At 34.1% G+C, this 27,027-nt stretch overlaps 1 protein-coding gene across 1 annotated transcript in view; it reads left to right on the forward strand.

Annotated features, from left to right (window-relative positions):
- The window catches only part of csmd2 (CUB and Sushi multiple domains 2), a 425,673-nt gene that overhangs the window by 198,042 nt on the left and 200,604 nt on the right, over window positions 1-27,027 (forward strand). The window contains exons 6-9 of the mRNA XM_073822409.1: window positions 14,653-14,765; window positions 17,891-17,968; window positions 22,242-22,329; window positions 22,501-22,596. Coding sequence (XP_073678510.1) covers window positions 14,653-14,765; window positions 17,891-17,968; window positions 22,242-22,329; window positions 22,501-22,596 — 375 coding nt within the window. The remainder of the gene's footprint in view (window positions 1-14,652; window positions 14,766-17,890; window positions 17,969-22,241; window positions 22,330-22,500; window positions 22,597-27,027) is intronic.

Here is a 27,027-nt window from a genome sequence, read left to right on the forward strand (position 1 = left end):
TGGTTAAACAACATACTGGTCTACTCACTTTTGTTGCCAGCTATTTTGACAATAATGGCTGTATGTTGAATATTTTCAGAGACAGTAAATCTATACTGCTATGCAGGCTGCACATTGACTACTCTAAAATATATCCAAGTTTTATTTCTATAGTATTGTCCCTTGAGAAGATATACTAAAATGGTGGCTGAAAGTTGAGGGGTGTACTCACTTTTGTGAAATACTGTACATTTTCATTTGAAAACGCATATTTTTCTTACGGTTTTGGTCTTCTGTCCACACTAGGACAGCGTATTTGTCAAGGCAAACTGGGCTTTTTGAAATCACTCTCCAAAGTGGATAAATTTGGAAATGCTGTTTTCACATGGACTGAAAAAATGGAAATATAAAGTCAGGGGTATTCAATTATAGTTCCAAGAGGCATGGCCTCTATATTTTTTTCCAAGCAGAGGTCTGGACAAAATAATAATGTTTACATGTATTGTATTTTTACATTTGGATGCACGCAAGGCCGTGTAATTAAAACAACACTGTTTCTGTTCAGGGTTTTCTTCCTGAAATCTTTACTATTTTAATAGTTTACTTGAAAGCATTATCTACTAAAAATGTCTACGATAATCCAAACGTTCTCATCTTGAGCAGAAACGAAAGATAACCAGCAGCTTCAAAGTTTAACTTCTTTCCTAGCCATCTAACAACACTTTTCCCAATTATAATTACATGATTCTTTTGAAATGTTTTTAGTCTAAAGATTAATAATGCTAAATGTAGATCAGAAATGTCTCGTGTGGACAGAGCATTTCAAAACGAAAACTCTGTCTTCAAATGTATCCGGATTAATGTAGATGTAGCCTTAGAAGCTTGAGAGATCTAGACATTCATTCATTTTTTTGGGTAGCAAAACAGAAAATCCACTGTAGATTTTAGACTGTTAGAGAAAGCTAATATTTCTGTTATTCAGCAAAAAAAAAAAAAAAAAACTGATTAATCGACTTGGCAAATATATCATTTCATCACTACTTATGATGACACATCTGTATGTTTAAGGCTTTATGTGCCATGTTTTTGGAAGTGAACAGGGACAGACAATGACCATAGGATGTAGAAATGATTGAAGAAAAAAAAAAAAGAAAGAAAAAAGATTGAGGCCAGGCCTGCTCCATCCAGAGGGCAATTTCTTTCAATCAGGGTCTATATTGTATTTTCTGTAAAAAGAAAGAAAGTGAGGTGGAGGGGAGAAAAAAAAAGAAAGAAAGAAAAGCCTCCTCAAGATTTAACAAGACTGTGCCGTGGAGCCAAAGGGCATCTCATGAATAATGGATGATGGCGCAATGGAAATCAGTTCCTCTCCAAACTCCCTCAGACTCCTCCCCCTGCTGCTTTGGGGACCTGGCCATGCTTTCTCTTCCAACCACATGCGCTATGTGTTTTCTTTTTTATTCATGCTTCATTTAAACATGTGTTACCATGACAGTGTTTGCACAACTATGTACATACAGTGCCTCTCAACATTCACCATGCACTTGCTTTGCCTGAGAGCTGTTTTTTTGTTTTTTTTTTCTTTAAAATTCATGTTCTTTTTAATATGACTTAACTGTGGTGATGAGATGAGACGAGAGTAACAGGAAAGAGCGATTGTGATGAACTAGAGGAATTGCAGGTGGCACAATGAGCTTGAGAAGATAGCACACACAAACCACTTTGCATTTTTTTTTTTTTACAAAAAAGCCAAGTACACTTTTTGGTCAGTTGACGATTTGGCATGATCTTGGATTGTTTGGTTCTTTGAAGCTCATCCCAAAGTTGCTGTCATAGCAACAGGTTTGTAAACTGAAACCTGCTCAGGAGCAGGCTTTTTAATGTAAACAGGATTAAATTGCATTTCTTAAGCAGAATTAATACTTACAATTTGTCCCAATCACTGCTACTTATTACTTATTACTTACTTATTACAGGAGAACTACTGATCCAGGGTCAATGCATTTTATTAATAATTAAAAAAAAATGAATTTGAAAATAATATTAAAAAAAAAATGTTGTGTAGTCTATAATTGACACAGCCAGGTTTACTCATTGAAATATTTGTTATAAAATAATTACTCTATAAATGTATTAGAGTGTAACATACATGCTGTACAGATAATGTAGAGTTGTGCATTCATGTGAATGTGATGACTGTTATTATGGGATTGGCTTTATGGAGTGCATGAGATGCAGATAACATGATCTTGACCCTTAAGAAACATTAATTAATGCTGTCATGTAACAAATCAGTTTCAAAGATAAAATTAAATGAATTGCTAATTACTGCATTGAAATGTACAAATATTAGAAATCGTGAATAGAAATAATTGGGAATCAAAATTTAAATAAAATAAAAACAGTACACATTGTATTTATCTGTTATAATATTTATGTTGTTTTGTTCGCTTGGATGTTTACTTATAAAAGACTAGAAAACCATCCAATCTTGGATGTAATGAGCGATGTAAACTTAAGCGATGAAAATGGGCCCCTGGTCTGGTTATTTATGTAACAATAAATAAGTAAATAATAATAATAATAATAATAATAATAATAATAATAATAATAATAATAATAATAATAATAATAATAATAATAATAATTTATATAATATTTCAATTATATTTTATTTATTATCTAAAATGCATTTTGTACACAAAATGGGTAATAACTTTATCTTGTTATATAATAATAATAATGTATTTTGTTTACAAAATGGGTAAGAACTTTAATAATAATAATAATAATAATAATAATAATAATTCTATCTGAAATTCATTTTGTAAACAACACTTAAACTTTTTTCTGATTCTGGTTATAATAATAATAATAATAATAATAATAATAATAATAATAATAATAATAATAATAATAATAATAATAATAATAGAACTAATAATAAATAAAAGTAGTAGTAGTAGTAGTAGCAGTAGTAGTAATAATAATACATTTTATTATCTGAAATGCATTTTTTATACAAAACGGGTAAGTACTTTTTTGGTCTGTTATATAACAGGAAGCGAAGTGGGAGAGGCAAAGGTCCTCGAGTCGGGATTCGAACACGGGATGCCTGGAGCGCAACAGCGCAATAATATTTTGTTTTATGTTATTTTAAGGATATATTAATTTGTTTGTGTCAGTTTTGCACAGACTGACACAGCTATGCTAGTATTTTAAAATTTTTTGAGTGCTTTGTATTTTGTTTTAATCTATGATTATGATAAAAAAAAACAGCCCTAAATAGCATGTTAACAAAATTTAATGTGCTTGATCACTTTTGATGTCCTCTTTCTGTTTCTGTGGGCAGTAAAGTGGCCTATATTGAAAACTCTGAGAGAGAATTAAAAAACACATATGTTTTTCTTCATCCTTCATTTTTCCACCCCTCTTCTTCTGACCTTTAATCATTCCTTAAGGGCCATAAATGTGATTGGTGATTGGTAAACTCAACAGGAGAGACATTGGAGACTCTAAGTGAATCTAATAGCGGTCCACAGCCAGCAGGATTAAACCACATGAAGGTCAAAGCTTTCGCCCATGCCGCGTTCTCTTCTTTTCCCGAGCCCTAATTCCCAGCTCTGGACTCAGTGGTTGGGAGTCTGATTTGTTTTGTCACTTCAGAGCGAGAGCACACTCTTTCCACACCCACCTCTCCCTCTCTCTTGCTCTCGCTCTCTTATGATTCACAGTCATTAAAATACTGGAACTTTGGAGCTTTAAAGTCACCCTGACCCATGCTCAGCCACCGGGCCTGAGCAGAATATAAAGCAGCCGAGTGATTGATCTGCTTAAGTATCTGCAATTAAGCCGCCACTGTGTGTGAGACAGGCGCTGTGCAGTGCCACAGATCCCAAAATCAACCTCTACCACTGCAGTCTGCAATCAAACACGAACGCCGAGCGCAGGGATCGAACATAAAAGAACTTAATCACGTCTCACCCCATTTTCAACCCCTCTGTTTGACCAGCCAGAGCAGAATCGGCGTCGTTAGGCCATTTGGCTTGTCAAATTCCCATATTTTTTACAAAGTTCCAAACATTTGTCTTTTTTTTTAGTCAGTTGACCTCCCATTGTAAAGATATTGAGGTTTGGGCCGTGATAAACTGAGTGGCGACTCCCATGCCCTTGACTTCCCCGCTCCGATGCTATAGAAATTTTCGATCTCGAAGTTCATTGGATGGGGATCAAGAACTCATTTAAGGCTGCACTCTTGAGGCACGTCCGGGCAAAATCTAATACTAAGAATGAGGGCGAAAGGGGGTATTGAACTTGCAAGTGATACCCTTACAGCGTCTTCCATCAATCCGTGTTTGACTTTCAGACCTCTTTGCCAGGTGCAAATTGTTTCTCTTAAAAAGAAAGGAAATAAAAAGAGTTAGCGCAGGGTTGTCAGGCTCTTTTCAGCTCGCCCTAATAGCATATTTATGAGTGCTGTAATCTATAATGACATTTTCGATACCACCCCCGTTCTGTTACTTACACGATCCTGATCCATTCCCGAGGATAATCACTATACGTTAATGGGGGTGACTTGAGCCTGAATTGCTTTTTAACTCAAATGGACATCTCAATTGCTGCATTGCGGGATGGACATGGGAAAGAGAATGAGAGTGATTCTTTAAAAAGATTATGGGTGTGGGGAAACAATGGGGACTTTACTTATGTACCTATGTTTTGTGTATGTAGCTTCACTTATGCACATTAAGTCTGGCTGGTAAACTCTATTATGCACGTAATCTCATTGTGCACGTCTGGTTTTAAACTCATGTCCATGAGTGCACTTTCAAGTTAGCGCTGTAGTATTTCCTGTCTGGTGACTGTAGTCCATCCATCATATTGATCTGGGAGATCTCCAAGCGTGCCTTCGAGTTTTTTCAGCTTCAATGAGGCACCTGTGAGATCATTAAATCTGTGTGAATACGAATGGGAATAAGATAAAGGTCATCATGTGTCTCATTTCCAGAAAATGTCCACTGTCAATCACAAACTTTAATGATTTATTGATGGTGATGCTTACATGTTATTTAAAGTGGTCTTTTGGCAGTTAAAAAGGTCAGTTGATGAATGGGGAAGATTTCTGTGTGTACTGTATTTTGTAGCCACAATCAAAAAAAGCTGAACGTGACCGTAGATTTATTTTTTATTTTATTTTTAAATAGTTGTTTAATGTATGAGAGAGGCTTCTGAGGGCAATGCATGTATTACTGTATAACCACAATTTAATATGCAATTTCATCTGTGTTAAAATGGTTTAGATTTAATTTATTTTATACAAATAAATAATATTAGAGAAAACTATTTATTTATTTATTTATTTATTTATTTATATTTTTATTTTATTTTCCAGACATACAGTTTTCAGGGGCAAAAGACATCTCAATGGCTTTTTAAGAACAATATACTCATACTCATTTTTTATTTATTGTATACAAATAAATAATACCAAAAATGTATTTTATTTTGCAGACATACAGTTTTCAAGGGCGGATAATATACTCATACTCCTACGTCATGTCCTTTCCTTCCTTTTCCTTTCTTAATTTATTGTGTACAAATAAATAATACAGATTTTTTTTTTTTTTTGTTTAGTTTAGTTCAAACATACAGTTTTCAGCGGCAAAAGTAAGGCATCTCAATGCGGCTTTTTAAAAACAATATACTCATACTCATTCATAATTTGTTGTATACAAATAATAGTGAAAAATGCATTTTATTTATTTATTTTTTTTTACAGGCATACAGTTTTTAGAGGCAAATAATTTACTTGTTCTCCTACCTAATTTAAAATGTGTTTAATTTACATTTCTTTATTGTATTTTATTTTACAGTTTTCAGGGGGAAATAATATACTCATTCTCCTACATAATGTGAAAATACAAATAAATAGTACTGAATACAATTATTTTATCTTATTTTATTATTAATTATTATTATTATTATTATTATTATTATTATTATTATTATTATTATTATTATTATTATTATTATTATTTAAGGTAAACCAATAAGCTTTTTTTATGTTTTTAATGGTCCTGAAATTAAAAAAATAAATAAATAAATAAATAAATTAGAAAAAGAAGAAGAAGAAATGTATACAAAATTTTATTTAATGATTTTTTTTTTCAGAAATTCAGATTTCAGGGGCAAAAATAAGACATTGATGCAGCTTTTTAAAGAACAGTATACTCATACTTATGCATAATTTTTTGTATACAAATAATAGTGAAAATTTTATTTCATTTTACTTTATTTTCAGACATACAGTTTTTAGGGGCAAATAATATACTTGTAGTCCTACCTTATTTTTTTTATTTTATTTTATTGTATTTTATTTTATTTTATTTATTTTACAGTTTTCAGGGGCAAATAAAATACTCATTCTCCTAAGCAATTTGTTGTATACAAATAAATAATACTGAATAAAATAATTTTATCTTATTTTATTGTTTATTTATTATTATTATTGTTATTATTATTATTATTATTATTATTATTATTATTATTATTATTATTATTATTATTATTACTTTAAAGTAAACCAATATGCTGGTTCATTGGATTATTATTATTTATTTATTTTATTCTTTTTTTTAGTTTGAATGGTCCTGAAAAAAAAAAAAAAGTAAAATTAAAATGAATGTATACAAAATTTTCCGTTTAATTTTTTTTTTTTCAGAAATTCAGATTTCAGGGGCAAAAGTAAGGCATCTCGATGCTGCTTTTTTAAGAGCAGTATACTTATGCACACTTTATTGTATACATATAAATAATACTGAAACATATTTTAGTTTATATTATTTAGAAATTTTACAGGGTTCATCTCGATGCAGCTTTTTAAGAACAATATACTTTAAGTTAAACCAATAAGCATGTTCATTGGGTTAATTCATAGGTTTTTTTAGTTTATATGGTCCTGAAAAATAAATAAAATTAATTAAATAAATAAATCTGTAACATTTGCCGTTTTCCCTGCATGCACTGGAACATAAAAACTTTTTGCATTGTTGTACTGTTTGCTGATTTTACTTTAATTGCTGTTGTTTTGTAATGTCAAGAGATGTTTCTTTACTTAAGAGGATCGGTTAGTTAATTGTCGTGTTTTTATACCTCAAAACTTAGTGTGTGACATCTCTACAATATTTCATAATAAACAGTTTTTTTTTTTTTTTTTTTTTTTTTTACCGAATACTTGCAATCTTTCTCAACGTCTGCAAGGAAGCTTCACTTTGTGAGAATTGTTTGTTTTAGTATAATTTGACAAGATTTAAACATTTTGACATGTTTTCCTCAGCTTTGGTTTAATTGGACGTAATTATAAAAAACATCCTTCTCCTGTGGTGGAGAAAAGTCTTGGCTAAGGATCAGTCGACACTCATTTTAAAAGATGATTATGAAGAGTGTTTTCAATATTTAAACAAAGCTTCTGCAGCTGTCTTACAAATAATAGCTCTTTATAACTGTTCAAACAACACTTAACTATTTGTTTTATGGAAAATATCTTGAGATCTTGCTCTCAGAAAGTGAATAGGGTGAATGAGAAAAGTACTGAATTATAGATGTATAATAGAGAGATGTGAATCCATCCTGATGTGTGAAAACAGAAGCTCAATGTGACCCATGTATATCCACCTGTTCCAGTGCGGGATCTCTATATCGGAACAAAAGCTGGCAATAGAGCAATAAAAGATGCAATCTGCACCGAGACTCACTTAATCTGTCCGGTGGATGCCATCGTGAATCAAGTCTAATGTCATGTGACAAGTAGTCAGAACTCAACGCCACTTCCATTATTCCGACAGGCCTCAAAGGAAAAAGAGGTTAGAACATGGGGTGGGGGAAATGGTAATAAATAAATAAATAATGTGCTTGAGCGGATGAAAACTAATTTCAGTAAAGGCGGACCTGTAGGTGATTGATTCTGTGGAAGGCATTAATCTTGTTCTCACCATCTTCATACCCATCAGTTATTGTGAAGATGGTTTTAACATTATATGGGGAGTCACAGTTTAACCGTGAACTGTTTTAGGGACATAAGGTTTAGTCAGGGGTTGGGTTGAACCATGGTAACCAACATATGCTGTGGTTTGGATATATCATGCCCATATTTCTTCTTATTATTATCATCAATTTGTATCTTCACAAATAAGGTCAAATTAACCCAAAATATTTTATGAATAATAATATTTAATACCTATGTAATTCCCAAAATGCCTGAAAATGCAATACATTTGCTGTCAGTTTTAGGTTTTGTGTTGAAAAGGGACAATTCTGTATTTATAAAAGGGGTCCATGTATTAACCAGATATTCATTCATTCATTCATTCATTACACATCAAATAAGTAATGCTGAACATTACTCATTATTCATTCTCATTTTGGACACAGTCTTGTTCCCTCAATAAATAGATTAATAATAAAAAAAAATCATTCATTCTCAAAAATTAGATTTTCATTCATTCTAAAAAAAAAATTATTCCGTCACTTGGTAGACTTCATACAGGTACTAGTAAACATTTTGAACACAGCCTTGTTCCCTCAAAAAATCAAATCAAATATTAATTTGTTTATTCTCAAAAATGTTATATTCATTCATTCATTCTCATTTTGGACATAATCTTGTTCCCTCAATAAATAAGTAAAGAAACATAAAATAAAATAAAATATTCTTTCATTTTCAAAAATGTGGTTTCATCACTTGATAGGGTTCTTTCATACAGGTACTAGTAAACATTTTGGACATTTTGGTCTTGTTCGTCAAAAATAAAATAAATTAAATTAAATATTCATTTATTCTCAAAAAAAATAATCATTTAATTAATTCATTCCCTCAATAAATAAGTAAATAAACATAAATAAAATAAAATAATAAAATTAAATACTCTTTCATTTAAAAAAAAAAAAAAGATTTTTATTTCTTTCTTTCTTCATTGTGATTTAATCACTTGATAGGCTTCTTTCATACAGGTAGTATTAAACATTTTGGACAGTCTTGTTCCCTCAAAAATAAAATAAAATTTAAATAATATTTATTCATTCATTCATTCTCAAAAAAGTTCATTCATTCATTCATTCATTCATTCATTCATTCATTCATTCATTCATTCATTCATTCACTCACTCACTCATTTGTTCATTCATTCTCATTTTGGACACATTCTTGTTCCCTCAATAAATAAGTAAATAAACCATTAAAATAAAATAAATAAAATAATCCTTCATTCTCAAAAATGTGATTTTTAATTATATATTATTTATTTATGTATTCCTTCATTCTCAAAAATGTGGTTTCATCACTTGATAGGCTTCTTTCGTACAGGTACTAGTAAACATTTTGGACACAGTCTTGTTCCCCCCAAAATAAAAATGAAATAAATTATTCAGTCATTTATTTATTCTTAAAAAAAAAAAAAAGTTATTTTCATTAATTCATTTATTTCATTAATTTCCTCAATAAATAAGTAAATAAACATAAAATAAAATAAAATACTTTTTCATTCTCAAAAATGTGATTTTTATTTATTTATTTATTTCTTCATTATGATTTCATCACTTGATGGTCTTCTTTCATACAGGTAGTATTAAGGTAAAAAAAAAAAAAAAAAAGTTCTATATGCTAGCCCTGTCTTCAATGATCATAGCTTTCTTATGAGAACAAGCAGTAGTTATTATGAATGGTTTGTTTTATTTATTTAGTTAGTTACTAAGATGGGATAGTGTTTGTGTATTCAGGGTTGAGGTTCATGTCAAGTAGATGACCATAGCTGTAAATTCACCAATAAAAGTAATGATACCATGTCCTTCTCTTTGAAGTTTCAGCACAATGGAGCTGATCGGTCCTAGGAGAGCGGGTTAGCCAATCCCCTAGATGACTGACGAAGATGTTCTGTCACTCTTGTTCCTGCGTCCCATGAGAGCACTGGGCCTGTTTCAGTTAATGAGCCCCAACTGTGCTAATGTGTGTTAAAATAGGACTATGTGATTCCCTGCTGCTTTAGCATCACAGCATTATGACAGGCACCGGTGCATCAGTAGCGCTGTGGTACACTTCATTCTCCATGATTACACCCTTGGGCTTCAAGCCTCAGCACTACAACAGGTCCACGCGCCTGACTTTCGAGGGAATATACTCTCGCTACAACACTGCGAAAGAACTTATTCACTCCGATTAGACTCACTGTGTTTCCTTGACCACTGTTATTGTCGTGTGGGAAAATCGGGCAAAGCACATACTTGGGCTGTCAGAAGGATGGCACTTTCTTGTGAGATGCGCTTGAAAAGAAACTGTTGGTTGCCATCTTAAACACAATGTGGCTTAATTTGGCTCATCTGTAATGAAAAAGCTCTTTCAGCTTTCAGTCTCGAATAAAATGGTTTAGGGGGTCTTGTTGTTGTATGTGTGTGGAATTACTAGAATTATAAAACGTGAATCTGTCAGTAATGGGCATGTAGACCCTGCAAAGTTACAACCTAATTTAAATATTGCAGCATACAGATTGTTTTTTTTTTTTTCTTTTCTTTCTTTGGACCATTTTAACTTCATTTTCTAGAGTGATACCATACACTGAGTTCTCCAAATTTCTGTCATCATTTACTTAGCTATCCACCTTATTTTTCAATGTGGAAATAAGCCGTTTTCTGGTAATGTGAGAGACTTCCGGTTCATAAGCCGAGAAAAAAGTGCAGTAAACTGTAAAACTGTTTGCACTACAAGCCATTGTGTTCATAATTAAGATAATACATTAAAATAATATGGTAAAACACAACATTTGCATTATCAAGCAGCAAAACAAGCTGTTTTGTACAGCTATAAAAAAAGCTGGACACATATAAGACCAGAAGCCGGTCATATTAAATTTACAAATGACTGCGCCCGCTCTTATTGGACAAATATGGTGGATATCTCGCTCCAAACCCATGAGACTTTGGTAACCAAAACTTTAAACCAAAAGTCATAAAGGCATTGTAAAACCAATCCATATGAATCAAGCAGTTCAATTCAAGTTTCATGAAGAGATACGATCACTTTATATGATGAACAGATTTCATTAGGCCTTAACTTGGTGGTGTTCTGAGGAGGCAAAGTCCTCAAAGTTTTTTTTTTTTTTTTTAATCAAATGTAAATGTCCTAGACTTTTCTTGGTTAAGTAAACATTATTTACACTATCAAGATTTTATATTTTTACATTTATTTTTACATTTAACAATGTAATCAGTATTCAATTTATTAAAGCCAAATATGAATCTCATCAGGTTAGTGCTCAATAAGGGTTTTGAAGCATTGTACATTAAAGGCGCCATAGAATGCATTGATACAATATTTTAAATTGTTCTCTGATATCTACATAGAAGGTATATGACATAGGAAAATGCAAAAATTCTCCAATAATGGTTTTACAGGTGCATTTACAACCCTAGGATTTGTCCTTAGAATGAAATGGTCTGTTATTACCTTATTTGGAAGATTCATGCTCTGATTGGCTGTTTCAAAGAGCGGCTCATTTATCAGCACAGCAGGAAGGAAACGTATGGAGGGAAAAAAAAAAAAAAAAGATATATATATATCACGGAGCCCGAGCCGCTGTTAATATGCAGGTCATTGAAACTGCCGTTTTGAATGCACAATCATTTTACTTTCACTTTTGATTTGCGATTGCTGAGCTCTGTGTAACGTTATACTACAGCGGCAGTACTTACCACACATTTTGGAAGTTTAGATGCTTGTTAGTGATGCTCAGGATCTGTAAATCATTCGCCATCGTCCGCGCAATCATCTCTCCTTACTCTGTTTATGTGGTAAGTAAAATCTTCTGTACTGCAATGTAACAGACTACCGCTAGCAAGAAGCTAACCATGTCCCTTTAGTGTCTCGCCTTATTTTATTAGAATGCGTTATTTGTTTTCCTTGCCTTTCAGAGTACAGACACCAACCCATCCCTACACTTAACATCTCCTGCACAACCTGGAACATAACATTTATTTCCGTGATCTGCCATTTTTGCTATTGTCCTCACTTTGTTCTTTCACAATAGCCTACCCTCAGAACTTCTGATGATTGGGCTATGCAAATGTTGAGGGCGTAACTGTTAATGGTTCCGAGAATGTTGCATCATAGTAGCTGTTATGTTAGAATTTGCCTATTTTTCAGTGGTCTTTTGCAAGCAGCAGATTTATATAAGGAGGAAACGATGGTGTTTGAGACTCATGATATGTCATCTTCATGTACAGAACTGTTATTATTCAACTATGCCAAGGTAAATACAGTTTTTCATTCTATGGCACCTTTAATTTGAAAATAATAACTCCAGGCAGTAACAATTTCAACAGTGTATTTTATTTGTGAACTTATGTTTAGCTATTCTTTTTAACAGCTTTTAACTATTTTTACATTTTTTCAGATTATCTGTCATCAAAGCTCAGTAAATATTGGTCACGGACATTGAGATTTACTTTAAGTTTCACCAAGCTGATTACTAACTAAAAACTCCCACAGATCATGTTTGTAGGCCATTTTAAGTCCTTTTTTGACGTAACAAAGTGGTTATATCCAAGTGTGTGAGTGTTGTTTATTAAGGCTGATTAGCGAAGCACAAAAGGCGGGATTTATCGTATTAACTAATCATAGCCCATCAAAACCATATCAATATCAATCATATGGCAATGGAGGTATTGATCTCATGACCAAAACACACCTGTGGGAATTTTTTCGCAAGATGCTAAATACGTAACACCATGTACGTTTCAAGACACATTCGATGTGAAATGTCCACTGATTGTCGCTAAAAGAGTGTTCATTTTTCCCCCCTCTGGCACAGATGAACGTACATATGGTGTGTTTTATTTGACGTTGGTTTTGTACATGTCACCTCAGTTCTGACTTGAAATGTCCGCTGAGTGGTGCCATAACTCTAATGCTCTGTGACGTTTTTAAAATAACGAACCATCTGCACTACACCTAAACCTACCCGATAGTATGAACAAAAGCGACGTAAAAACGCAACCGTAAGCATGCCGTTTTAACTTGTTTTTCAGTGTGAGTCATGTTTTTCACGGGATTCGTACCCAAGGATTCTGCATCCTAAGTTCAGTTACATGCCGGTTGAGCTACCGAACAAGCTTGTTACATCCCGAAAGCAAAATGTATGGAGCTGTAATCATAACTGTGTACAGAAAGTATTACAAGTGCTCGCTGTTTTACCGCCTCTAGTGTTCATTTCTGTTGGAAACTGCAGTGATATGTACTTACTGGTATAACTTTACCTGCTGGACAAAGTTTCTTTAAAAATGAGTGATTAATACACTTTTTAATGCTATATATTAGTGTTGTTTTATTTTTGTACTAACATTTTTTTTCTTATCTAATATTTTGAGGAGACACTGCCTCCCTTGTCTCCTTAGATGAAACGCCCCTGATATATATAAAATATAAAGTAAAATAACTTGAAACTTACTGGTCAGACTCAGAAGCTCCTCCACAAAATAAAAAAAGTGACTAAGCCATTACGTCATAAGCCACAGACACACATATTGCATGCAGTCGTTTAAATGTTAATGATTTCGTTTGTAAAAAAGAGTTATAGTGCTAGTGACTCAGACCCATTTTTATCCCCTTCCCTCAGCGCTGGTGGGCTTGGTTGCTCTGAGCTAGAGAAGTTAAAAAATACTTCATTGCATCAGATGCGCAATAAATAGCAAACGTGGACTAAGCTCTCTCAAACTATTCATACCTCTCCATACATCTGTTTCTTTCTCTCTCCATTGCTCTTCAGGTCTGTCTTTCTTTGTGCTTGTAGACCTTATTGAGCCAAATCTGACATTTGGTAAATACGGCGAGAATAAGCTTACATTTCTTTGTCAAACAAATTTCAGTTTTCTTCTCAGCTTATGCGATTAGCGCTCACTACAATAAAGAAGCTGTCCTACTGTGCCTGTCTTATCTGAGTAATTAACACTAATTCTGACAATCCCAAGACCTGAGCATTGGTACATCTAAGCTTAGGGCAGGTGGGTTGTTATTGAGCAAAAGGGAGAAATATATATGCAGATGTTAATTTGTTTGTATGGATCTTTTTCACATGTTGATGATTACGCACGCTAATTACTTTAAAACTGGTGCATTGCATGTCTGTAAATGTTTGTTTTGTTGATGTGTTGTTGGTTTACTTGCACAGATTGCACTTGGTAGACTCCATGAGGTTGTGAAATAGGCTTGCACTTGAGATGTTTTTCTTCCCTTTTCTCTAGGTTAAAACAATAGTTTACTCCAAAATGAAATTCTATCATCATTTTATTGTTTTGAACCCTTTTGACTTTTTTCCTTCTGTAAAAACACAACAGGAGAAGTTCTGAGGACTGATGGTCGCTAGATGTAATTACAATGAATGGGGTCTGAAGCTTTCAAGCTTTAAAAAAGGGCCTACAATTTGGTCTGTTCATCACACTAAGTTATCGATGGCCTCAAATTTCTTGGAATATGGTGCATGAGTCACATAGACCACTTTTATGGTGCTTTGTTGAAGCTTGAAAGCCTCGGTTCTTTGTAATTGTATGCTTTCCTTTAGTGTTCCACAGAGAAAGGGAGAAGAAAGTGGACTTCACTCAATAAATCCTGTCTTCTCTTCAATATTACAGGTTTACTGGTCCAAACCTGCCATCACCGATCATCAGTAGCAAGAACTGGTTGAGACTCCACTTCACATCTGATGGAAACCACAAACTGAAAGGCTTCAGTGCTCAGTATCAAGGTAAGATATGGGCTGTTCTGAGACTGATGCCTTTACTTGTGTCTATGTAACTAGACATAGAAACAGCTTAGGGGTACTTGCTGTCAAAAACATCTGGAGAAAAAGACAGAAGAGACTGGGAGAGGGAGAGATGAAGAAAGCAAAAGGAGAAAGTTGGATACGTGCCGGTCTTTATTTACAGTGCTTTATACACAGCATCCTGCCTTTTGGACCACGAAACCAGTCTTAAGTAGCGTGGGTATATTTGTAGCAATAGCCAAAACTACATTGTGTGAGTCAAAATTATCGATTTTTCTTTTATGCCAAAACAAATCATTGGGATATTACATAAAGATCATGTTCCATGAAGATATTTAGTAAATGTCCTACTGTAAATACATTAAAACTTAATTTTTGATTAGAAATATGTTTTGTATGAATGTCGTTTGAACAACTTTAAAGGCGATTTTCTCAATATTTAGATTTTTTGCACCATTAGATTCCAGATTTTTAAATAGTTGTATCTCAGGCAAATATTGTCCTGTCCTAACAAACCATACATTAAAGGAAAGCTTATTTATTTAGCTTTTAGATTATGTATAAATCTCAATTTCAAAATATTGACTCTTATGACTGATTTTGTGGTCCTGTGTTACATTTTAGTTTTTTAGTTTGTTTGTTTATTGAATGTATGAATTAATGCTGTCTATACATTTATATATATAACAATTTATTTATATAATGTTATAAATATAATAACTTTTTTTTTTTTTTAAATATAGATACCAGTATGAATCTGATTCAACTATTTCCCCCTCATGTTCTGTTTTTAACAGCTAAATGCTTTTTATTTATATATGGGATACAAGGTTTATTTAAAAGTTGTAATTATTATTTTACACTACTGTTCAATGGTTTGGGGTCAGTAAGAATAAAGTTGCATTAGAGCATGCTTGGCAAAGAATTAGTTCAGTTCCAGTATAAAAATGTCCTGATAATTTACTCACCCTCATGTCATCCAAGATGTTCAGTCAAAAAGAAATTAGGGTTTTTGTGGAAAACATTCCAGGAGTTTTCTCCATATAGTGAACTTCAGTGGAGACCAATGGGTTGAAGGTCAAAATTGCAGTTTCAAAACAGCTTCAGGGTCTTATCTATCAAAACGATTTGTCATTTTCTAAAAAAAAAAAAAAAAAAAAAAAAATGTATATAATTTTTAACCACAAATGCTCGTCTTGCACTAGCTAAACTTTCACGCATTAGAAATCATGTTAGAAAAGGTCACGCATGACGTAGGCGCGTGTACCGACCCAGTGAAAGAAAGTCAAACGCCCTTTACAAAGGCAAAACAATGATGGTTAGAAGTCGGAGGAGAATATGAGATGGAGTTTTTAACCCTAACTCACTTTTTTGAACCAAAGTACACAGACAAAGAGCTAACCACATGAGACCTATATCAATTTTACTTTTTTTAGAAAATGACAGATTGTTTCGCTATAGATAAGACCCTTATTTCTCAGCTGGAATCACGTAGAGCCCTTTGAAACTGCAATTTGGACCTTCAACCCGTTGATCCCCATTGAAGTCCATTATATGAAGAAAAATCCTGGAATATTTTCCTTTAAAAACCTCAATTTATTTTCGACTGAAGAAAGAAAGACATGAACATCTTGGATGACATGCGCGTGAGTAAATCATCAGATTTTTTTAATCTGGAATTAAACAAATGCTTTTAACACATTTTACCATATTTAAATCCATTTTATAGCATTTTCTCTCACAACCGATATAGAAAACCTGCAAAAAGTGTAGAAATTGACTGTAGGTCTACTTCAACTGTTTGCTCTCAGTAGTTATCATGTGCCCCGCAGAGTTTTCCCCTGCCTGCAGTTAGAATTAAACTCATATTATTTGAATCATCTTAGTTAAGTGTTATTAAGTCAGTTAAAGGTCATGAATACCCCCAACTCCTTACACGTAGTGATACACACACACACACACACAGCAGCTGCGCTACTAACGCCACTTTCATCACACTCAAGTTCAAAGGTCAGCACTCAAAGGAGATGAGCAGAGGAACGGGATTAGTCAGCTCAGCTACGGGAAACAAAGACGGAATCTGCAGGAATTTCACCTCCTCCGTAAGCAGATCAGAGCGATGGGATGGGATTATAGCCCTGGAGTTTGATAAATAAATACTTTTAGAGTATCAGGAAGAGAGAAAGGGGAGTTAAGCTCTTAATTAGATTTCCTACTGACCTCTCTCCTTTTATTTTACCTCCCTTCCTCTTTCCAACCTTTAGTAAAATGCTTTGCAATAAGTAACATCCAATGAGAAGACACTCTTTACATAATAAACTACTTTGCTTCCTCTCAATCTTATTGTAACTATTTCAAAGATTAGGAAGACATACTCATATAGTCTTAGGATTTATATATGTTACACATTAAACATTTCTTTCCACGTTCCATCACCTTGACTTGAACATATAAGGCTTTTTTTGGTATATTATGTATCTGTATGTTCTACAGATCTGGGCATAGAATAGAATAGAATAGAATAGAATAATGGCAGTCAAAGGTGCAAATACTTTTGGCAACCTGTTTTTTTTTTTTTTTTTACTTTTGGCAACCTTTATTTTGCCAGTCTGTTCCCAAAAACAGAAAAAAAAAAAAAATATTGTAAGTAGTTGCGAATATTATTTAATCATTACGCTTGATTTTAATTGATTTGTTACTTTTTGGTTTTGCTGAGACAGCTGATTGCGAATGGTAAATATCTCCATTACAAATGCTTACTCAAATTCTGATTTTCTTTTGAGAACATTTAAGTGCCGAAGCTCTGAGACAATGTAATGGAAAACAATGACTGGCTGTGTGTGTGCGCGCGTGTACAAATGCGTGCTGACATTATTTTGTTGCTTTTTCAACAAACATGCTGTGCTTTGTTCACACACAATAGGCTTTTTTGCACAAGAATGACAGCTTCTTTGAAAGACTGTAATTGTAATTACAATGCGGTTCATGATTTGTAATGCCTAGCAAGCATCTGGCCCTATGATTATAGTTTTTTCTTTTTTTTTTTTCAGCTTTTCCTAATCCTTCCTGCTCTCCAATAAACATGTTATAATTCTTTTGACTTCCAGTGAAGAAGATGACAGAACTGAAGTCCAGAGGGGTGAAGATGCTGCCAAGTAAAGACAACCACAGCAAGATATCAGTTTGTAAGTCAACCTTTCCATGCACATGAAGGACATTTTCCTGAATCAACTTTACGTTTCCATTCATGCACTTGGCAGATGTTTTTATCCAAAGTGATTTACATTTGCCTACAAGATGTACTTTATCAGTTCATGTATTCCCTGGGAGTTGAACCTGTGACCTTGGCATTGCTAGTGTAATGATCTACTGTTTGAGCTACAAGATTGCAGTATCTCAGTTTTTATGTGATTTTATGTAATGATAGTATGTGGTGCATTAATTTAGCTAAAACTGTATCAATTTATACAATAGCTCTTTCTAGTTATCAAATCTGATTGGCTGAGAGGAGTGTGATATTCTAGTGATAACAGAACTCCAACCGTTTCACCGTTTATATCACTCTGTTTGTGGTATTTCTCACAGCGAGTGTCTTGGCTGACATCCAAATCATGAAAATGAAATCCATTATAATTTTATAAATAATATTGTTTTGAGGAAACTGAATGTAGTTTTAAGAGTTTAAGCAAGAATGTACTTGTTTTAACTCGTATGAGGTTTTATAATAAACTGTTTATAATTTTGCTTTGACGTTTTTGGAAATGTGAGCTCCAGGGCATCAGTTTTTAGTTTGCACAAATGAGGGTTTTTAAAGACACTCCGTTGTTGTTTCTTATGTATTTAAACACTCATGCCATCGGACTGTTGCATAAATTCAATATCACACTCGTAGCCATGAGATATTGCCATATATTGGCACGCTGTGATTACCTACAGCCGTGCCGATTTACAGCCATATCGCACTGCTTCTCTTGTGTATTGCTCGTATGTCATTCATTTTTTTTTTAAGAAATTAATACTTTTGTTCTGCAAGAATGCATTAAATTGATCAAAAGTGGCATCTAAGAGATTTGTTAGTCGATTTCTAATCAGTAAAATGCTTTCTAATAACAAAATGCTGCTCTTTTGAACTTATAAGAGAATCCTGAAAACATCTTTGTTTCTATATATAAAATAATAATAATAATAATAATAATAATAATAATAATGATAATAATAAAAGAAGCACCTTATGAAATCTTTCTTAAACACCAAATCAGCATATTAAAATGATTTCTGAATTTAGAATATGCATGTGACACTGAGGACTGGAGTAATGCTGCAGAACATTAAGCTTTGCCATCACAGGAATAAATTACATTTTAAAATATATTAAAATAGAAGACCGTTATTTCAAATTGTAGTAGTATTATATTACTGTTTTTATTTATTTTATTTTTTTTTAATGCAGACTTGGGGAACGTAAGAGATGCTTTAAAAAAAAAAAAAAAATATATATATATATATATATATATATATATATATATATATATATATATATATACAAAAATCTTACCAATTTCAAACTTTTGTGTTTATTGGTGCTATGTTTGGTTAATAGGAAGGGTGATTTAGGAATGTGTCCTCTTTATGTTATTCATATCAAGTGTGAGTGAACCAGGATTGGAAATTACAAACAAAAATGCCCCATAAATTCTAGACAAATCGGCAAAAAATGCCCCTGCACAATTAAACTAATTAAATATATTACGGCTGTAGTGATTAAAATGAAATGTGAAAATGAATGAAAAGTGAAAATTTTGCAGCCCTATGAGGCCCTATGTATAATTTACAGTAGATAAAATTTAAAGCAGTTACAACAGTACAACATATTGATTAAAGTAACTGGTTAAATATAATAAAATACGTATTTGACATTAAAGACAATATATTGTTTTTACAATAATGAGGTGATTATAAATATTGCCCTCACAAATGTTAAAATGCCACTGGAAAACAATTCTAGTGAGCAAATGTTGCCCCTTAATGGAAAAGTTCATTTCTGACCCTGGAGTGAACCGGAACAAAACATTTACAACTTTGAAATCTTAGTTGACCAATTCATAGTCAACTTTTTTTTTAAACTCTGTTGAAAATTTCAGGGTTTTTAAGCATCGTCAGCATGTAGCTTCCATTTGTCCACTCATTGGTGAAAGCCAATGCACGGCACAGGCACACAACCTTAAACATTAATGTTATCTTTATTCTACGCTGTGTCAATTGGAGACAAATGGAGCTATTTTTCTCCCTAAGGCCAGAGGGGAGGGAAAATAAGTTACCGTTTCCATTGTTGGCAAACAGAGAAAGAAAAAGCTTATCGAGGAGGGGTAATTGCACTGTGTGCTGAGAGGCTTCTTCAGTCTGCTTTCTTCTGTTACGCCGTCTTTATTTACATTTCTATTACCTCTGCATCATTGTGAGAAAATGTCAGCCTGCCCATGTGAGCATGTGCCCATTGAGGGTGTCATCAGGGATCCCAGTACCGTCAGCGTGGCCGGCAGTGTCTCAACGGCAGCGCTGACAAGTTTGGCCTTTTGTCCCACATCAATATGCATGAGTGCCGGCACCCAGGCGCGCCTGGGCCAATCAACATGTGTCACTTCAGGTTTTCCCTCCTCTGTCCTCTCCTGCCTCCTAGCTACCTATTGCAGAAAGCGAGGCTGCGGCCAACCTCCTTGACCCTGCGTGTCATATCCACTTCCTGCGGGGCTGGATGAGCTTGTGTGTTTTGATGCCAGCGAAAATTTTGTGCTCGCATAATGATACCTGAAAATATCCTGGCGTTCTTAGGAGGACTGATTGATTCTTTTGTTCATTCAATAAACCTCCTGGCTAGACTGTGTTGATGTTTGAATACACTTACAGATAGCCCTGCTCTCTTTACAAGGTAAATCCTTTCTAATGTTCAGACCAACTGCATAGTTGCGAGTATGATGCTGCTTTTATGAAACGGTTCAATAAAGCAGATGCTAATTTTCGAGTATCTTACATTTTAGGCAAAATTTTGCCTTTTTTTCTGCCAACAAAAATAGTAGGTTAAAATGAAAAAGAAGCCTTTTCAGAACAGTGTGCTTTTATTAGGTTTAGCAAGTACAGGATGATGATGCATCTTTTGGTGTATTATTAAAGGAATAGTTTACTAAAAAAAAATAGTCATTGTCATTAATTACTCACCCTCATATCGTTCCAAACCTGTAAGACCTTTGTTCATCTTCGGAACACAAATTAAGATATTTTAGATGAAATTCGAGAGCTTCTGATCTTGCATAGACAGCAATACAACTACAACATTCAAGGCCCAGAAAGGCAGTAAAGACATTGGTAAAATAGTCCATGTGACATCTGTGGTTCAACCGTGATACGAGAATACTCAGATTTAATTAAAAATATCTTCATTTGTGTTCTGAAGATGGGTTTGGAACAACATGAGGGTGAGAAATTAATGACAGACTTTTATTTTTATTTTTGGGTGAACTATGTTTGGATGGACATAAACTAAAACATTTGATAATTTAAAACAAATAAATATATAGGACGACACCCTACCTGGGTCAGAAAGCTACCTAAAATAAATTTATCCTCGCTGTCATCCTCTACATATAATGTAATATTTGTATTCCTAACAGAATGATGAATATTCTATTCACTAAACTAATATCTATGAAAGTGTATGAACTGTGAAGATTGTTAAATAATGCTAAATCAGTTAACCCATTAAAATATGCACATCTGAATTACACTATATAATTATATGAATTATGTATAGGCCTATTTTGAATAAAAAAAAGATGTCACAATGGCAATAAAGTATGGATTAATTTGAATGATTCGACTCAATTGGCCTCAGTGAGATTATAATGAATAATGGTAAAAATGTACATCTAAATCATCAAATAATTTCATGAATTATAATACAATTAAATGACAATAATGCTGTTTCAGAGTGAAGATTAAGTTGTGAAAGTATATAATTCAAATATAACAATAAAAACTAAAACACTTACTAGAAAATGTGATTTTTTTTTCTTATTATTTTTTTTTTTTACTTATGTGTCATTCGTCCATTAACCATCATCAGAGAGCTATGAATGTGCAAATGTGTTCGTGTTAAATTATTTAGTCCCATTTTGTATTAGGTGGACTTAACTGCTATGTACTTGCATTAAAAAATAAGTACTTATTGAGGTGGGATACGGGTAAATTTAGGGACAGGTTTAGTGGTTTAGGGTGCATTAAGGAAATTACATGCAGGTATTTTTTAAAATATAAGTACAACCAAGAAATTTGTCACTATGTTAATAAACCTCTCAAATGCTGAGTCAAGATTTATAAGAAGTATAACCATTTAATATGTGTTTTGACATCCTGCCCTGCAGTTTCTTGAATACCAACTTTTTTCTCCCGTTTTGTCGTTTGCAGTATCACAGATGGGGGTGGCGCAAGGACACAACATGTGTCCGGATCCAGGAATCCCAGAGAGGGGCAAAAGAAAAGGCTCTGATTTCAGGTGAGAAATGAGTTTATGGATTACTTATTAAAATAGTCCACTGAGAGGACACGGAGGAGAGAGGGAAGAGGAGTGCAGTTAATTTAGTGTTTGTAATGCCAGGATGATGAATAGCAAGAGATGCAGGAGGTGGGCACCTGTTTAATTTCTCATTGGCCTTTTAATTCTCAGGGCTCAGGGAGGATATTTGATCAGCATAAACATGGGCTGTGGGCTCCCAAAGGTCACAACAAGAGAGGAAGGGGAGAAAAAGGAGAGCGAGAAAGAGTGAGAGACAGAGATGAAAAGAGAGAGGAAGGTTATGCAGTACCAGGGGCCGAGTGGCAATCGGGACGACCGGGACTTTTCCCAGTCGGCCGGCCGAAGGATTTACACAGCGGATCACAAATTGAGCGGGCGCGAGGTGAACGCGATCGGCCTGAGCTTATTAGAATCATTGACGTTACTAAATTCTCCGCGAATAGCGGCCAAATACTCCCACATAGGAGAGAGCGGGGCACAACCTAACACTTTTTGAATTTCGCGGTTTATGTGGGGTTCATAATTTTTATCCACATTATTTTCACACTTGTCTAATACAAATATATCGCTTTGTTTTATATCTACAGTGTATACGTTTTTCGTTATTTACCTAAAAAAAAAAGGAAGTGAAACGTGACAACATGCCCCGTAGGTGGGCTACATTGAACATCTGAGGGGCACGTTGTAACACGACCATATGACGGCTTAAAATGTTATCTGATCGAATGGAAAAAATATACACAACAAACTAAAATATTTTGTCAGTAATATAAATGTGTTGACTTTTTCAAATGAAGTAATGTCGTTTTTTAAAAAATAAATAATAATAATCAAATTTTGGAGTTTGACAATGAACACATCGCAACAATGCTTTGAACGGCCCTGATCGCAACACACAGCTGTAAAGTAGTTCAAAAAATGTGGACAAATAAATGAAACACATTTGGACATTCAGAAAAACACGCCAGTCTCTCCACACATAGCTCTCATAGAACACCACACACATAAACGAGCCAAATGCTTTACATTTCTTGAAATAATAACTTCTGAACATTAAACATTGATTGTCAGCCTTTATTCACCTGTTTCTTGTCGTTTCTTATCAAAATCCTTAGAAGTAAGTAGTGTAAATTGCATCGCTAATGTCACAGAATAGCAGAGTTTAATAACAGCGGGGCATATTGTCACACAGTGTTACATCGTTCCCCATCTGCGCGACTGGAGTTTAAAGCAGGTTAGTGTCTTCTGCTGATTTGCGAAGCATTAATAAACTATCTAAACTGATAAATAACAAATTGGAGATTAAAATAATAGCAGATTTGTCTCATTTTAAATGAATACTAAAAACTGAAATGAAAAGTTTACTTCAGCCAGAAATGTACTTTTACTATGGTAAAATAAATATTCAGCGATATCTTCAAAATGCTTTTGAATTTTGGCGCTCTTTTTTTCTCTGCATAGTGTTGCTATGGCAACTAGTAAATACCAAATTTGGTTATGCTAGCATGTGTGGAAATATTTAAACCACGTGTGTTACAATTAACCCCGCGTTATTGTGACCCGCTCACCCCTACTCCCTAAAGTTCTATAGTTCCTTACAAAATTATTGAAAGTGCTGTGGTTTTCCAGTGGTTGGGGGTTGGGGGGGATCCCGGTGGATTTTAGTGCCCCACTCTGCCCCTGTGCAGTACGTTATACATTAAAACAATAAGATGGTTATGATGTATTTATAGAAAAGGGAATATTATCCCAATAATTTACTCGCCCCCCATGTCATCCAAGATGTTAATGGCTTTCTTTCTTCAGTCGAAAAGAAATTAGGGTTTTTGAGCAAAACATTCCAGGATGTGGACTTCATGGGGAACAATGGGTTGAAAGTCCAAATTGCAGTTTCAGTGCAGCTTCAAAGGGCTCTACACGATCCTAGCCAAGAAATAAGAGTTCCAGCTAGAGAAACAATCTGTCATTTTCAAAAAAAAAGACAATTTATATACTTTTTTTTTAACCGCAAATTCTCATCTTGCACTAGCTCGACTTCACGCATTATGTAGAAGTACCGACCCAGTATTTACAAAGTGAACGTGCAAAGAAAGTCCAACTTCATTAACAAAAAAAAAAACGGTAAAACAACAATTCCAGATGACTTTAAAGCTGGAGGAGAAAATTAACATTTGTGGTGATGAACATTTATGGTTCAAAAAGTATATAACTTCTATCGTTTCACTAGATAAGACCCTTATTCCTCACCTGGGTTTGTGTAGAGCCCTTTGAAGCTGCGTTGAAACTTCAATTTGGACTTTCAACCTGTTGATCTCCATTGAAGTCCACTATATAGAGAAAAATCCTGGAATGTTTTCATCAAAAACCTCGATATCTTTTTGACTGAAGAAAGAAAGACGTGAACATCTTGGATGACATGGGGGTGAGTAAATTATCAGGACATTTTTATTCTGGAAGTGAACTATTTCTTTAAAAATTGGAACAAGGGCAACATTATCCTAAACCAATGTAGTAAAATCATTTAAAAATCACCGCTTTATATACTTAATTGTGACCCTGGACCACAAAACCAGTCATAAGGGTCTTTTTTTTTTTTTTTTGTCTTATTGAGATATCTACATAATCTGAAAGCTGAATCAATATGCTTTCCTTTGATGCATGATTTGTTAGGATAGGACAGTTGGGCAAGATACAACTGTTTGAAAATCTGGAATCTGAGAGTGCAAAAAAATTAAATATTTAGAAAATTGCCTTTAAAGTTGTCCAAATTAAGTTCTTAGACATGCATATTAGTAATCAAAAATTAAGTTTTTATTTATTTAAAGGAGTAGTTCACTTTCAGAACAAAAATTTACAGATAATGTACCCCCCTTGTCATCCAAGATGTTCTTTCTTTCTTCAGTTGTAAAAAAATTGTTTTTTTTCTTTAGTCGTAAGAAAATGATGTTTTTTGAGGAAAACATTTCAGGATTTCTCTCCATATAATTGACTTTTATGGTTGCCCTGAGTTTGAACTTCTAAAATGCAGTTTAAATTTAGCTACAAAGTGCTCTAAATGATCCCAGCCGAGGAAGAAAGGTCTTATCTAGCGAAACGATCGGCCATTTTCTAAAAACATTTACAATTTATATACTTTTTAATCTCTACACAGAGTACACACAGAGCTAGACAAGACAAGCATTTGAGGTTAAAAAGTATATAAATCATAATTTTCTTTAGAAAATAACCAATTGTTTTGCTAGATAAGACCCTTCTTTCCTCGGCTGTGATCGTTTAGAGCCATTTGAAGCTACATTTTGGAAGTTCAAACTCTGGGGCACCATAGAAGTCCATTATATGGAGAGAAATCCTGAAATGTTTTCCTCAAAAAGCATAATTTTCTTACGACTAAAGACAGACATGAACATCTTGGATGACAAGGGGGGTGAGTACATTATCTGTAAATTTTTGCTCTGAAAGTGAACTACTCCTTTAAAATCCTAATGACTTTTGGCATAAATGAAAAATCGATCATGTTGACCCATGCAATGTATTGTTGGCTGTTGCTACAAATATACCCCTGCTACCTAAGACTAGTTTTGTGGTCCAGGGTCACAACGGTGATATTCTAATATAACTAATATGATTTCCTTCTACACATTGTAAATTTAATGTTTCATTAAGACACAAATAACGAGGGCGGTGGTAGGAATGACCCAGGAGAGAAACCAAGTGAAATGTGAACCATCATTTATGATCGAAAAAGAGGACAGAGAGGCAAGGAGATTGAAAATGAGACAGAGGTCCGGACCTATTTAATTGAGTGGGGACAGAGCAATAGTAGTGTCATTTCCAGGCCCAGTGCTACTACAGAGCGGCCTGCGGTGCAAGTTAGGCTGTCAGCGTCCCCCCGCAGGGTGAATGGCAGCACCCCAGAGGATTCTAACACAGACAAATGAGGACAATCCGTTTACACTCACTAGCTCTCAGGGCAATCGCAGCGGGGAAGTGAAAGACAATCGAAACTTTTTTACTGGAATGTTCTTAGCACCGGCTACCTGAGCGCCCCTTCATCAGCGGCTAGGTAATGGAAGCGGCACAGCGATGCATCGCAGTTTCCCAAAGGCTGTCCATTACCAAGATCAGACAGGACCGCTGCTGCCGGCTGGAGAGAGGGGGTATTTATGCTGACATGCTATTTGATTTAGCCATGAACAGATAGCAGCTCACATGTGAGAGGTTGGAAACTGCTGTGAAGGGCTTTAGTCGAATAACATCAGCATTTTGCACAGTTGGATCTGAAGTAAGATTCTAGGGAAATGATAGGTGAAGATAATTTTGTTCTCTCTTTCTTTTCCAAAGGAGATGAACAGAGTTATCAATCACATCACTCTGCAGTCAGATATCTGCATACAATGGCTGATAAACTGTGTAATTGATCATTACCTCAGTCCACCAAGCTCCTGTGCTAGTTTCATGTGTTTTTTTAGCACTCTGTGGTTGCTGTCTTTCTCACAAAATGCAATAATTTCAGTTAATATCAATATTTCATGTCTGTTTATTTATTTATTTATTTGCTAAGTAGCCGTGTAATAAGTAGGATAATTTGCAGCCGGCCAGTCGTTATCTCAAAATAAACTTCCACGTCGGGGGCCTGATTACTCTGTCAGATTTATTTTGCCATAATGACCATCTGAC

This window comes from Garra rufa, chromosome 17, assembly GCF_049309525.1.
Source record: "Garra rufa chromosome 17, GarRuf1.0, whole genome shotgun sequence".
Taxonomy (NCBI): domain Eukaryota; kingdom Metazoa; phylum Chordata; class Actinopteri; order Cypriniformes; family Cyprinidae; genus Garra; species Garra rufa.